The 14,106-nt window shown below is 45.4% G+C and overlaps 1 protein-coding gene and 1 long non-coding RNA gene across 3 annotated transcripts in view; one reads left to right on the top strand and one right to left on the bottom strand.

Moving 5' to 3' along the window:
* Positions 1-1,521, top strand: part of LOC137431156 (long-chain fatty acid transport protein 2) — a 64,681-nt gene extending 63,160 nt beyond the window's left edge. The window contains exon 10 of the mRNA XM_068122163.2: positions 611-1,521. Within this exon, the coding sequence (XP_067978264.1) occupies positions 611-787 (177 nt within the window). The 3' untranslated portion in view covers positions 788-1,521. The remainder of the gene's footprint in view (positions 1-610) is intronic.
* Positions 1,522-1,606: 85 nt separating this feature from the next.
* LOC137431160 (uncharacterized) overlaps positions 1,607-14,106 on the bottom strand; it is a 32,100-nt gene continuing 19,600 nt past the window's right edge. Inside the window, exons 2-3 of one of the 2 annotated variants that reach the window (XR_010985205.2) lie at positions 3,999-4,142; positions 1,607-2,002 (exon numbers count right to left, since the gene is read on the bottom strand). This is a non-coding gene — a long non-coding RNA (uncharacterized LOC137431160). Of the gene's footprint in view, positions 2,003-3,998; positions 4,386-14,106 lie in introns of those variants that run through there. The other variant, XR_013624063.1, reaches the window with a different exon arrangement.

Here is a 14,106-nt window from a genome sequence, read left to right as displayed (position 1 = left end):
ACACATCAGGGTGGACAATGGGAAGGTTGTCATCTTCCACCCCTGGAAAAAGATCAGAAAGCTGAAATTTACCGACACAGGAAGGTTGTCTCGCCTTCGCTATCAACATGGTACAGGTTGAATCATTATTGTTGGATAAACAAAGAAACTGTTTATATCTTTATACAGACAATTTTAATGCTGTGGAATCGTCAACTTACCACATTTGATGCACCACCGCATGACCACTGTCTCTATGTACCTGTTGCTCAAACTCATCCACAGCATTTAGGAGATGCTCCTGTGGAATGGCCTCGGCAGCATCTGTGATCCCCGGTCAAAGTACAACTTTTTCTGGCATGCTTTTTATGGTGCACCAATGTTTGAAAACGACCCCACATTGCCCAAATTGCAGGTAGTTTAAAATTCAGGCGAGAGCTTAGTTGTACCAACCGACTTCTGTTCTTCAAAATTGGGCTTTTGATCATTCCTACTTATCCCTCGCAATTTTGTAAAAGATCACCTTCGGACTCCTAGAAATGCAATAATCGCTTTGAGGACTTTATTGATAGGGAAGGCTGTCATTTCCACTTTTTTCATTTTATTATTTTCTTTCATATTGCGTACACAGGATTCCATGGAGTTGACCAGCACGTTCAAACATAAGAAGGTGCGCCTTGTGGAGGAGGCCTTCGACCCCAATGTTGTGACGGACCCTCTTTACCTGCTGGACGCGAAAGCCGGAACTTACCGGCCACTCGATACAGCCACGTTTGAGCTCATCCGAGACGGAGAGGTTAGGTTGTAATGGAGAAGAGGGTTCTGAGGATGCAAAGCTTAGACCTCAGTAAAAGTGGACTTGAAATAATCCCAGCACAGAAGTGCTTTTGTGAAGGATACACAACAGATGGCAGACTTCCTGGTGATGTGAAATTGCATCGTCAATGTTAGAACTTTAAATCTGCACCAAACAGGGCTTTGTCTTCAAATTTATAAGTTGTTCTTCATCATGTGTGAATGGTGGGAGAGGTAGAAATACCCTGTTTCTCATATCTGATGTTAATCTCATGAGAAATGGTTTCCATAAGAGCTTCTTGCGGTGCTTGGGGAAGGTTGTGAAGGCAAACTATTTGTGCATCAGTTGTAAATGAATTTTTATGATTTACATTCACTTGTAATATTATATTGTGTAGATTGATTGGCCTGTGATGTGTGAAATCCAGATATTTTTGTGCAGTCTATTAATATTCCTGGAATTTTGAAGTACATTTGTGTCTACTGATGTCTTTGTCAGTCATTTATGCACAAGCCCTGGTCACAAACACCTTGTCCTTGTTAAACTGAGTTCTTATAGTTTTAATGCATCTCTAACGTTTTAAAGCTATTCTGATACGTTTTGACATCTTTGTGTATTACGAGAGAAAGAGACGACTTGTTGTTCGAATCAACATGAAAACAATGCAAAACTTTCAAAATTTTTCATTGAAACATGTGAATGTCATGTTTTCTTGATGTGGAAATTACATTAAAAGGAGGACTGCATTCTATGGGTCCATGATTGAAGATTTTATGTACAATCCTATTGTGATGTTGCAACAAAATTGAAAGCCTCGAGTGTAAAGCTTGCTCGGTGCTCTCCCATTTATTTGCTTTTGTCTTTTCCCGATTCAAAACAGCTTCATTTTTATCCCCGAATAACAAAATGTCATGCTTGTGATATTTATAATGCCCTAGGACCGTCAAGGTGTGGAGCCAATGTGAGACCATTCAGGTAGGAGCGTAAAATAGTCCTTCTTGATGGTCATGAGTATAATCGCTAGCGATGCAATGCCAACAGGGCAGGGAGCAGTGCCAGTAGGGTGGTGACGAGGATTCCAAGGACCAGCACTGCGGCCACCCAAGGTCGACAACACAAGCGGCCCGCAGGGCCATGGCGGCGGAGGAGGGCGTCGTAGCCCGGTGTGTAGCTCTCCTCCATCCAATAGGTCAACGAGTCGGGGCCAAGAACGGCCGTGGCAGCATGCTGAAACAACCCACAAACGCTGAAATAACCCACAAACACTGAAACAACCCACAAACGCTGAAACAACCCACAAACACTGAAACAACCGACAAGCACTGAAACAACCCTCAAACGCTGAAACAACCCACAAACACTGAAACAACCCACAAGCACTGAAACAACCCACAAGCACTGAAACAACCAGCAAACGCTGAAATAACCCACAAACGCTGAAACAACCCACAAACGCTGAAACAACCCACAAACACTGAAACAACCCACAAGCACTGAAACAACCCACAAGCACTGAAACAACCCACAAACGCTGAAACAACCCACAAACACTGAAACAACCCACAAGCACTGAAACAACCCACAAGCACTGAAACAACCAGCAAACGCTGAAATAACCCACAAACGCTGAAACAACCCACAAACTCTGAAATAACCCACAAACACTGAAACAACCCACAAACGCTGAAACAACCCACAAACACTGAAACAACCCACAAGCACTGAAACAACCCACAAGCACTGAAACAACCAGCAAACGCTGAAATAACCCACAAACGCTGAAACAACCCACAAACGCTGAAACAACCCACAAACTCTGAAATAATCCACAAACAACCCACAAACACTGAAACAACCCACAAACACTGAAACAACCCACAGACACTGAAACAACCCATGAACACTGAAACAACCCACAAATGCTGAAACAACCCACAAACACTGAAACAACCCACAGACACTGAAACAACCCATGAACACTGAAACAACCCACAAATGCTGAAACAACCCACAAACACTGAAACAACCCACAAACGCTGAAACAACCCACAAACGCTGAAACAACCCACAAACGCTGAAACAACCCACAAACGCTGAAACTACCCACAAACGCTGAAACTACCCACAAACGCTTAAACAACCCACAAACGCTGAAACAACCCACAAACGCTGAAACAACCCACAAACGCTGAAACAACCCACAAACGCTGAAACAACCAACAAACGCTGAAACAACTCACAAATGCTGAAACAACCCACAAACACTGAAACAACCCACAAACACTGAAACAACCCACAAACGCTGAAACAACCCACAAATGCTGAAACAACCCACAAACGCTGAAACAACCCACAAATGCTGAAACAACCCACAAATGCTGAAACAACCCACAAACACTGAAATAACCCACAAACAACCCACAAACGCTGAAACAACCCACAAACACTGAAACAACCCACAAACACTGAAACAACCCACAAACACTGAAACAACCCACAAACACTGAAATAACCCACAAACAACCCACAAATGCTGAAACAACCCACAAACGCTGAAACAACCCACAAACGCTGAAACAACCCACAAACACTGAAACAATCCACAAGCACTGAAACAACCCACAAGCACTGAAACAACCCACAAGCACTGAAACAACCCACAAACGCTGACACAACCCACAAACACTAAAACAACCCACAAACGCTGAAATAACCCACAAACACTGAAACCCACAAACACTGAAAAACAACCCACAAACACTGAAATAACCCACAAACAACCCACAAACACTGAAACAACCCACAAACACTGAAACAACCCACAAATACTGAAACAACCCACAAATGCTGAAACAACCCACAAATGCTGGAACAACCCACAAACTTAAACAACCCACAAACACTTAAACTACCCACAAACAACCCACAAACACTGAAACAACCCACAAACACTGAAACAAACCACAAACCGAGACAGCCTTTGGAAATGAGTAAATACTGTGGCATAATCAACCAGGAAAACTGCTAATGCTCAGGCCCAATGTTTTAGTCACTCAGTGACCTTGAAGGGGGAGGAGGAGGCAAAGTTCCAATCACCCAAATATCACAGAATGACATGCATGTGACATACTTTTACATTAGACACCTACTGCACATCTCCTGTGCCTCAAATTCAATTTCACTATCCTCTAATTATCCTCTAATTCAAAACTACCCATCTTACCTCCTGTGCTGCATCCACCTTCCCTGCCAGGTCCTGAATGCTCCAACATGGACCATCTCTCCGTCCGGTATCTTCCAGCTCACTCCAAAAGAGAGGATTATGTCTCACCAGGCTTGGGGACTCTTCTGCATTTCCCCAATGCCTCTGTACCCAAAGGGCAAGATTGCAATCAACAATGTGACCCTATGTGTGCCCCATGATGGGATTGAGAACCAAATTGTTAAAACAAGTTCATTTCATCTTGGAATAAATTATAGTGAACAAACCAAGCTCTGATACCCAAATGGAAACGGGAGATCATGCCCGGTCAGTAATCACCTTGGTTTAAATTGGTTCCAATAACTGAACACTGTTACGTGCTCCTCCCAAACCCCGGTCACGGTGTACCTCCAAGCCCCGAGAGGTGTCACGGCAGAAAGATGTATTCTGTATGCCAAGGCTCAATGGTGAAACCACACCAATTGTTACCAACAAACAAGTATTGTATTAAGATCACACAAGATTAACAGTACAAAAACAATAGTAATCACTTGTACAACAACGATATCCTTCCTATGATGGTACCATCAGTATCGTACAATATAAGTCACTGTGCTCCAAGTGAGTGAAACAAGAACATTCCCCAATGTCTCTATTCCGGCATCAAGCCAAAGTCGATCCGCTCCAGTGATCGTCAGAACGATGTCTAATTGAGACCAGAATCCCGTTGGGTTGGCAGTTACCCTGCCAAAGATGGGCGAAGGTGTCCTCGAGAAGCGACGGGGAAATCACACCTTCAGGTATGGACGCCCGACGGCTCCCAATCGGCGAACCGCAGACCTCCCACTCAAAAGCCACGTTACACACACACACCAGATCCACGTCTGAATGCGGTGACAATGATTAAAGTGAGGCGAAAAACCTTGAGCAATGCGCAAAGCGCGCGAGTCAAAATGGCCAACGGCCCATTCTCGAGGCGTAACGGCACTACGATGATTCTCCTCGGAATCAACCACAAAACCTGTCACGCAGGTTGATCTGTCACAGCGATAACAACTCTGTCGCAGTAATCCCTTTCCTGGGAAACCCAAAGTTCACTCGTGACTCTCGTTCGCAAACGCCTGCTCCAGACCTCGAAGCAGCTAGGCTTCTTGTCCGACTCACTCGCTCCGCCTTCTCTTCCTCCTCTTCCTCTTCGTCGTCATCCGGTTCCGGTTTCATTTAAAACATTAACTTTTTTACCTTTTGAAAATAGTAACCTCTATTTCCCTTCCTTCACACAGCGTAGCGAAAGGGGGACTATGGCTTTCCCCTCGTCCGTGTGTCCGTGCGTGCGTGTGTGCGTGCAGGCGTGCATGTTTGCGGGCGTGCGTGCGTGCGTGCGTAAGCGAAGGACCGCATTCGAATTTGGTGTGTGGGTGCAACCCACGTCAAAATCCAAGATGGCCGCCGCCATGTATGTCTGATGCCATGTATGTCTGAACCTTGTGAGATGAATATCTTGAAAAATAAGCGAAGTAACAGCTTCCAATCTGGTGTGTGGGTGTATCTAGGCATAAGGAAGAACGCCATTGAAAATTGGGTCGCCACGTCAAAATCCAAGATGGCCGCTGCCATGTATGTCTGAACCTTGTGAGATGAATATCTTGAAAAATAAGCGAAGTATCAACTTCTAATTTGGTGTGTTGGTGTATCTCGGCATAAGGAAGAACGCTATTGAAAATTGGGGCGCCACGTCAAAATCCAAGATGGCCGCCACAATATATATGTCTGAACCTTGTGAGCGAAATATCTTGAAAAATAAGCGAAGTACCAAGTTCTAATCTGGTGTGTGGGTGTATCTAGGCACAAGCAAGAACGCTGTTTAAAATTGGGTCGCCACGTCAAAATCCAAGATGGCCGCCGCCATGTATGTCTGAACCTTGTGAGATGAATATCTTGAAAAATAAGCGAAGTACAAACGTCTAATTTGGTGTGTCGGTGTACCTCGGCACAAGGAAGAACGCTATTGAAAATTGGGTCGCCACGTCAAAATCCAAGATGGCCGCCACCATATATATGTCTGAACCTTGTGAACGAATTATCTCGAAAAATAAGCGAAGTACCAACTTCTAATCGGGTGTGTGGCTGTATCTAGGCACAAGGACGAACGCTGTTTAAAATTGGGTCGCCACGTCAAAATCCAAGATGGCCACCGCCATGTATGTCTGAACCTTGTGAGTGGAATATCTTGAAAAATAAATGAAGTACCAACTTCTAATTTGGTGTGTGGGTGTATCTCGGCATAAGGAAGAACGCTATTGAAAATTGGGTCGCTACGTCAAAATCCAAGATGGCCGCCACCATATATATATCTGAACCTTGTGAGCAGAATATCTTGAAAAATAAGTGAAGTACCAACTTCTAATCTGGTGTGTGGGTGTATCTAGGCATAAGGAAGAACGCTATTGAACATTGGGTCGCCACGTCAAAATCCAAGATGGCCGCCTCCATGTATGTCTGAACCTTGTGAGCGAAATATCATATCATAGCATGTTTTCTGCGTCTTCCACTTTGTCAACTCACATCACTTCCCCGACGGGGGACCTAGGCGTAACGCTTGTAACAAATGTTATGTTACAAAAGGATCTGTATCGCATCGTCTGCTTGCCGTACTATAACTTGAGAACTAATTAACCGATTTCAATGAAACTGACGACGGTGGCTTTAGGGAACTCCAAGGAAGGTTTGTGATTGTTACGGATTCGTCACTTCCGTTGTTGTGGTTCTCATCCACTGTAAACATTTTTGGTTGCATGTTCTATTATTGTTATCATTTAGGTGAAATAGAGATAACTGTTTTCAAAAGGTAAAAAAAAGTTAATGTTTTAAAAAGAAACCGGAAACCGGATCGGGAACCGGAGGAAGAAGAAGAGGAAGAAGGAGAGGAAGAAGAGGCGGAGCGAGTGAGGTCGGAGAAGGAGCCGAGCTGTTTGGAGGTCTGGAGCAAACGCTGGTGAATGGAGGTCACTAGCGAACTTTGGGGTTTCCTGGGAAAGGAATTCCTGCGACAGAGTTGTTATCGCTGTGACAGATAAACCTGCGTGACAGGTTTTGCGTTTGATTCTGAAGAGAATCATTAGAGTGCCGTTACGTCTCAAGAACGGACTGTTGGTCATTATACCTCGCGCCTGATTTCGCATCACTCCAGGTTTTTCCCCTCGCTTCAACCATTTCAACGCATCCAGCCGTTAACCTGGTGTGTGTGTGTAACGTGGATTTTGAGTGGGAAATTGCGGTTCGCCGATTGGGAGCCGTTGAACGTCCATACCCGAAGGTGTGATTTCCCAGCCGCCTCTTGAGGACACTTTTGCCTATCTTTGGCAGAGTGACTGTCAACCGAGCGGGATTCTGGTCTCGATACAACATCGTTCTGACGATCACTGGAGTGGATCGACTTTGACTTGAAGCCGGAACCAACTTTGGCTTGAAGCCGGGACAGAGACATTGGGAATGTTATTTTTGCTCACTTGGAGCACAGTGAGTTATATTGTACGAAACTGATGGTACCATCATAGGAATGATATATTGGTTGTACAATTGATTAATATTGTTATTATAATAATAATAATGCATTTATTTTATATAGCGCTTTTCAGGAAGCCCAAAGACGCTTTTCAGGAAGCCCTCCATTTTCATGGAGGCGGCCTAGAGTTGACTATGGGGACAAATCTGATACCCCTTATTGTACTGTTATTCTTGTGTGACCTTAATACAATACTTGTTTGTTGGTAACAATTGGTGTGGTTTCACCATTGATCTTTGACATACAGAATAACACATTATTCTGCCGTGACTCCTCTCGAGGCTCGGAGTTACACTGTGACCGGGGTTTGGGGAGGAGCACGTAACAGAAATTGGGGGCCTCGTCTGGGATAGAATTCCCTAACATTCCCAAAATTCCCAAATTTTGAATTTTCTAACATTCCCAAATTTTTCAAAAAATTGGATTTTTTTGTGTGAAGGTTAACAGGTGCTAACTGATAGTCACCATGGTGTTTGACGCAGAAAATATTGCGGTGTCCCCTAATGAGGTACAGTTCCAGGCGTTAAAAAGATCGGAACTCATGATATTGGCCAAATATTATAACTTGGAGGTCTGAGTTAGTATGAAGAAAGCAGAGATTCAGACATTGGTGGTGGAGTCTCCAGTGGGACAAGGAACATGGGAAGAGGTAGCCTTGGATTGGTTACCTGAGGAAAAAGGAAATGTGGAGCTCCGGAAAATGGAGATGCAACTGCAGAGCCAGGAAAGGTTAAAAGAGTTGGAATGGAAAGCTGAGAAAAGAAGAGCAAAGGAAAGAGCAGAACAGGAACGAGAACTCGAGGAAAGAAGAGCAGAGGAAAGGAGAGCTGAAAAGGAACTCGAGGAAAGAAGAGCAGAGGAAAGGAGAGCTGAAAAGGAACTCGAGGAGAGAAGAGCAGAGGAAAGGAGAGCTGAAGAATAAAGAAGAGCAGAGGAAAGGAGAGCCAAAAGGGAGTTAAAGGAACGGGACATGGAGTATCAGAAGGAACTTAAACTCAAGGAGCTGGAATTACTGGGAGAACGGAGAGAAGTAGTATCCATGCCGGCTAGTTCGACAACTAGTGAGAACTCTTGGGATGTTGGTAGGCATGTGAGGCTGGTTCCACCCTTCAACGAAAAGGAGGTAGCCAAGTTCTTTTTACATTTTGAGAAAGTGGCTCAAATGCTAAAATGGCCTGTGGGGTCCTGGACTATGTTAGTGCAAAGTGTTCTGGTGGGTAAAGCTCAAGATATTTATTCGGCTTTACCGATTGACCAATGTGCAGATTATGAGATAGTGAAGAAAGCCATTCTCAAAGCCTATGAATTTGTCCCTGAAGCTTACCGGCCAAAATTCAGGAACGCCAGGAAGAGGGAGAGTGAGACCCATGCGGAGTTTGCCAGAATGAAGGAAACCATGTTTGATAGGTGTTGTGACTCGAAGGAGATTGGGAAAGACTTCAACCTGTTACGACAATTGATTTTGGTGGAGGAATTCAAACAGTGTGTCCACATGGACATCAAAGTACATCTGGATGAGAAGAAAGTACCAGAGTTGTATGAGGCAGCAACCGTGGCAGATGACTATGCCTTGACACACTGGATGAGGTTCCACAAACCTAACTTCCCACCTAGAGTTAGCCAGGGGAGTTATGGTAAATGAGGTTCGGAGAACACATTTTCATGGAGGCGGCCTAGAGTTGACTATGGGCACAAATCTGATACCGCGACTTTTAGGGGTCAGAAGACAACAGTTCCAAGACAGACTTATCTTCCGGGGGGGCCGAGGCAGACCACGAGTTTTTCCTCCGGGCCTACTTGCGCTTTTTGCAAGAAACCTGGGCATTTGATGTCCCAATGTTACGCCCTGAAAAGGAAAAATCAGGAGCGGAGTCAAACTTGTGCAACTCCGAATGCATTGGCAAATGCGAGAAATCTTCCTTGAAGGACAGTGCCTTGTGAAAGTTCCCATGCAAAAGTTACGGCATCACAGAATGACCTTGTCCAAAAGGGTTACAAACCTTTTATTTCAGAGGGGTTTGTGTCACTGGATGGAGACTTAACGAACCAGAGACCTGTTAGGGTATTGAGGGACACAGGAGCACATCAATCTTTGATGCTTGAAGGCATTTTGCCATTGTCAGAGAAGACGGCAACTGGTGTTCGTGTTCTTTTACAGGGGGTTGGTGGCTTTGTTAAAGCTCCACTTCATGTCATCCATTTAAAGTCTGATTTGGTGTCGGGACCGGTCACCGTAGGTTTACAAGCCACTCTTCCTGTAGAGGGAATCTCTTTTATTATTGGGAATGATTTGGCCGGTGGTCAAGTTTCTGGTAACCCGATGTTGGTTGAAAGGCCCAGTATGGAAAATAACACCGCACAGTTAGAGCAGGAGATTCCTGGTATCTTTCCATCCTGTGCAGTGACTCCTGCTATGGGTAGGAAGCGCTCTGAAGAGAAGGAGAAGGAAGGCGATGTGGATTTGGGTTCCTTAGAGGTATTGGAGGAAAATTCAAAAGAGGAAATGGAGTGTCCGTCGGAGACATCTGGGAACGAGGTTGAACAAACGGTGCTGGTCCGAAAGAGACTTGTTGAAGAATAACACGGAGATTCGGAGATCCGGAGTTTGATTTATAAAGCCATTACAGAGGAAGAGGCTATGAAGATACCTGTTGGTTACTTCATGAAAGGGGAAATACTCATAAGGAAATGGAGACCACTGGAGGTGCCAGCAAATGATGAGTGGAAAGTTCATTATCAAATTGTGGTGCCACCGCCATACTGGAAGGAGATCTTGAGTTTGGCGCATGAGACACCTTTGGCCGGGCACCTTGGAGTGAACAAGACCTGTGACAGAATATTGGTACATTTTTTATGGCCAGGATTGCGACGTGATGTGGCGGAGTTCTGTAAATCTTGCCACGCTTGCCAGGCTGGTGGGAAAACCTAATCAGAAAATCCCATCCACACCTTTAAAACCAATTCCACCTTTTGAAGAGCCATTCAGCCGTGTCATTATTGACTGTGTAGGCCCTTTACCTAAAACTAAGGCTGGACATCAGTATTTGCTGACCATCATGTGCTCTTCCACAAGGTTCCCAGAGGCAGTGCCTCTTAGAAAAATTACTGCGGCAGTTATTGCGAAGGTCTTGATTAAATTTTTCACTTTGGTTGGCCTACCTCAGGTCATCCAGTCTGATCAGGGTTCCAATTTCATGTCAATGCTTTTTCAGCAAGTGGTACACCTGTTGGGAGTGGATCAAGTAAGATCAAGATCAACCATCCCGAGAGCCAAGGGGCCTTGGAAAGGTTTCACCAGACATTGAAGAATATGATCAGAACGTATTGTTTTGAATGTGACAAGGATTGGGATGAAGGAATACCCTTATTGTTGTTTGCTACGAGGGAATCTGTTCAGGAGTCATTGGGGTTCAGTCCTTTTGAACTTGTGTTTGGACATGCAGTGCGAGGACCATTGAAATTGGTGAAAGAACAGTGGCTACAGGAAGAGTCACAGTCAACAGTGGTAGAGTATGTGTCAACGGTTAGGCACAGATTGGCAAAGGCTTGTGAAGTTGCGAGAAGAAACTTGAAAGTGACACAGGATAAAATGAAAGTGAGACATGACGAGAAATCTCAGATAAGAAATTTCAGTCCTGAGGACCGAGTGTTAGTGTTGCTTCCTGTTCCAGGTCAGCCACTACAGGCTCGATATTTTGGTCCCTATGCAATCGAAAGGAGGGTTAATGAAACAGATTACGTGGTGACAACTCCCGACCGACGGAAAAAGCGGCAGCTGTGTCATGTGAACCGACTGAAGAAATATCATGAGAGGAAGCCTGTGGGGAAAATGGTCCCTGTCTCACCTGTCGTGCCTGTAGTCGGGGTGCAAGAGAATCCAGAGGTTGAGGCCGGTGTGAAGTTTGATAACATTGATGACCAGGCTTGTCCCAGATTGACGAACACGGAAGTGTTGAGTAATTTAGATGAGAAATTAGGTAATTTTACGAGGGAACAACAAGGACAACTATCCAGCCTAATTTTTGAGTTTGCACATTTCTTCACAGATGTACCTGGTCGTACTGACTTGGTATATCATGATATTGAGGTGGGGGAAGCCACTCCTGTGAAGCAACACCCCTATCGGATGAACCCTGTGAAGATGGAGTATATTCGGAAGGAGGTTCAGTATATGTTGGAGAATGACATCATCGAACCAAGCAGCAGTGAATGGAGCTCACCATGTGTGTTGGTCCCAAAACCCGATGGCAGTTTTCGCTGTTGTACGGATTTAAAACGGGTTAATGCAGTGACCAAGACCGACTCATATCCCATCCCGAGGATTGATGACTGTATTGATAGAATCGGCCCAGCTAAATTTGTAACGAAATTTGACTTGCTGAAAGGGTATTGGCAGATTCCTCTTACTGATAGAGCCAAGGAAATCAAGGCTTTAGTCGCACCAACTGGGTTGTATCAGTACAAGGTTCTTCCCTTTGGATTGAAAAACGGGCTGCTACATTTCAACGGCTGATTAATAAGCTTATTGCAGACCTTGAGGGGGTGGAGGCTTATCTGGATGATGTCATCATACACGCCATGACCATGGAAGATCATATTAAACAAATTCAGGCATTTTTCAAGAAACTGACCGAGGCAGGGTTGACCATCAACTTATCTAAGAGTGAGTTTGTAAAAGCACAGGTGGTGTTCCTAGGCCATGTAGTAGGTCAGGGTCAGGTGCAACCGGTGACAGCCAAGATAGAAGCCATTGATCGCTTCCAAGTTCCAAAAGGGAAGAAGGAGCTTATGAGATTCTTGGGTATGGCTGGTTGGTCCCGGCGGTTCTGCAGGAATTTTTCTGATGTGGTAGCCCCTTTAACGAATTTGCTGAGGAAAGAGACCAAGTTTGTTTGGGATGACAAATGTCAGGCTGTCTTTGCCCATGTCAAAGCAATATTAATGAGCTCTCCTGTCCTAGCAGCCCCGGATTTTCAAGCACCTTTCAAGTTGGCCATTGGTGCAAGTGATGTGGGGGCTGGGGCAGTTCTATTACAGGAAGATGAGGATGGAGTGGATCACCCGGTGTGCTACTATTCCAAAATGTTTAACAAACACCAGGCAAATTATGCCACCGTGGAAAAAGAGACCCTTGCTCTCCTGCTAGCGCTTCAGCATTATGAGGTGTATCTGGGAACTACTACCTTTCCTATAAAAGTCTTCACTGATCACAACCCCTTAACCTTCATTCAAAAAATGAAAAATAAAAATCAGAGGTTGATGAGATGGAGTTTGGCTTTGCAGGAGTTCAACTTGGAAATTGAGCATGTAAAGGGCAGGGACAATATCGTTGCTGATGCTTTATCCAGAGTGAACTAACTTTGGAAATTCCTGTAGGTTGTTTGGAAGTTTTGTTGCTTTATTTTGGGGAATATTAATTATTGTTGCTCACGTGAATTGATCATTTGGGGGTGAGTTTTACTTTTGTTTGTTAAAAGTGGTTAATGCCCACTTTCCTCCGCTTCCGGTCCGGTCTGGAGAGGACGCTGGCGTTACCTGTTCGCCGCTTCTCTGACTGGGTCATTGTACATAGTCTGCTTTTCTGGTGGTCGTGCCGGCTTTTTGGCCGTTGGATCTGCTCTCTGCTCGGTCCCGGCTCTGCTCCTGGCTTTGCCTGCCCAGCTCTTCCACTGTTGCCTCAGGCCCGCTCCCGTTGTTTGCGGCCATTGTTTGCGGCTGCGGCTGTTTACCGCTGCGGCCTTGCTGTCTTGGTTTGCGGCTGCGGCTGTTAGCCACTGCGGCCTTTGTTGTCTTGGCTTGCGGCTGCGGTCGTTTGCCGCTGCGGCCTTTGCTGTCTTGGTTAGCGGCTGCGGTCATTTGCCGCTGCGGCAAGGCCTGCTCGTCCTCCTCGGCTTTGGCCTCGTACTTGTCCCCTTCGCTCCTGCCTGGCATGGCTCTAAGGTACTCTGCCGCAAGGCTTCTTCTGCTCAGCACTTACTCCACCCCATCATGCATCTCTGCAATCAAATACCACGGACTCCTGCGACGACCCAGATATATTCATAGAGGCTTTGGTCGTAAGTTTGTTTACTTACAAACAGGTCACTTCATTCCCGTACTCTGGTCGGCTCAGCGCACTCCCACTCATCGTCCCAGCGCACCTGGTCACAGCAACGCACATGATCGCACCTCCTGTCTGCAAACCCTGGCTAAATCACCTGAGTTCATCGCCACCGTACAAACCAACATGAAGCTCACTTTGTTCAATACCCGGTCCCTCAACAACAAAAGCCTCATCCTGAACGACTACATTCTGGATAATAAATTGGACTTTCTCTGTCTCACTGAAACCTGGCAACAACCACTGGACTACTTCTCACTCAACCTCACTACACCCAATGGATATTCTTACATCAATAAACCACGCTCTGAGGGCCGAGGTGGTGGAATTGCCATAATACACCGACAGGACATCAAGACCAGCCTCATCTCCATCTCATCTGCTCAATCATTTGAACACCTGGCTTTTAAACTCTCTGGTCACACACAGTCAGTCATGGCTGTCGTCTACCGCCCTCCCAAACC

Source organism: Myxine glutinosa, chromosome 7, assembly GCF_964187855.1.
Source record: "Myxine glutinosa chromosome 7, kmMyxGlut1.1, whole genome shotgun sequence".
NCBI lineage: Eukaryota > Metazoa > Chordata > Myxini > Myxiniformes > Myxinidae > Myxine > Myxine glutinosa.
Note: the sequence above shows the minus strand (reverse complement) of the source record. Positions and strands in the feature narration are given on the sequence as shown.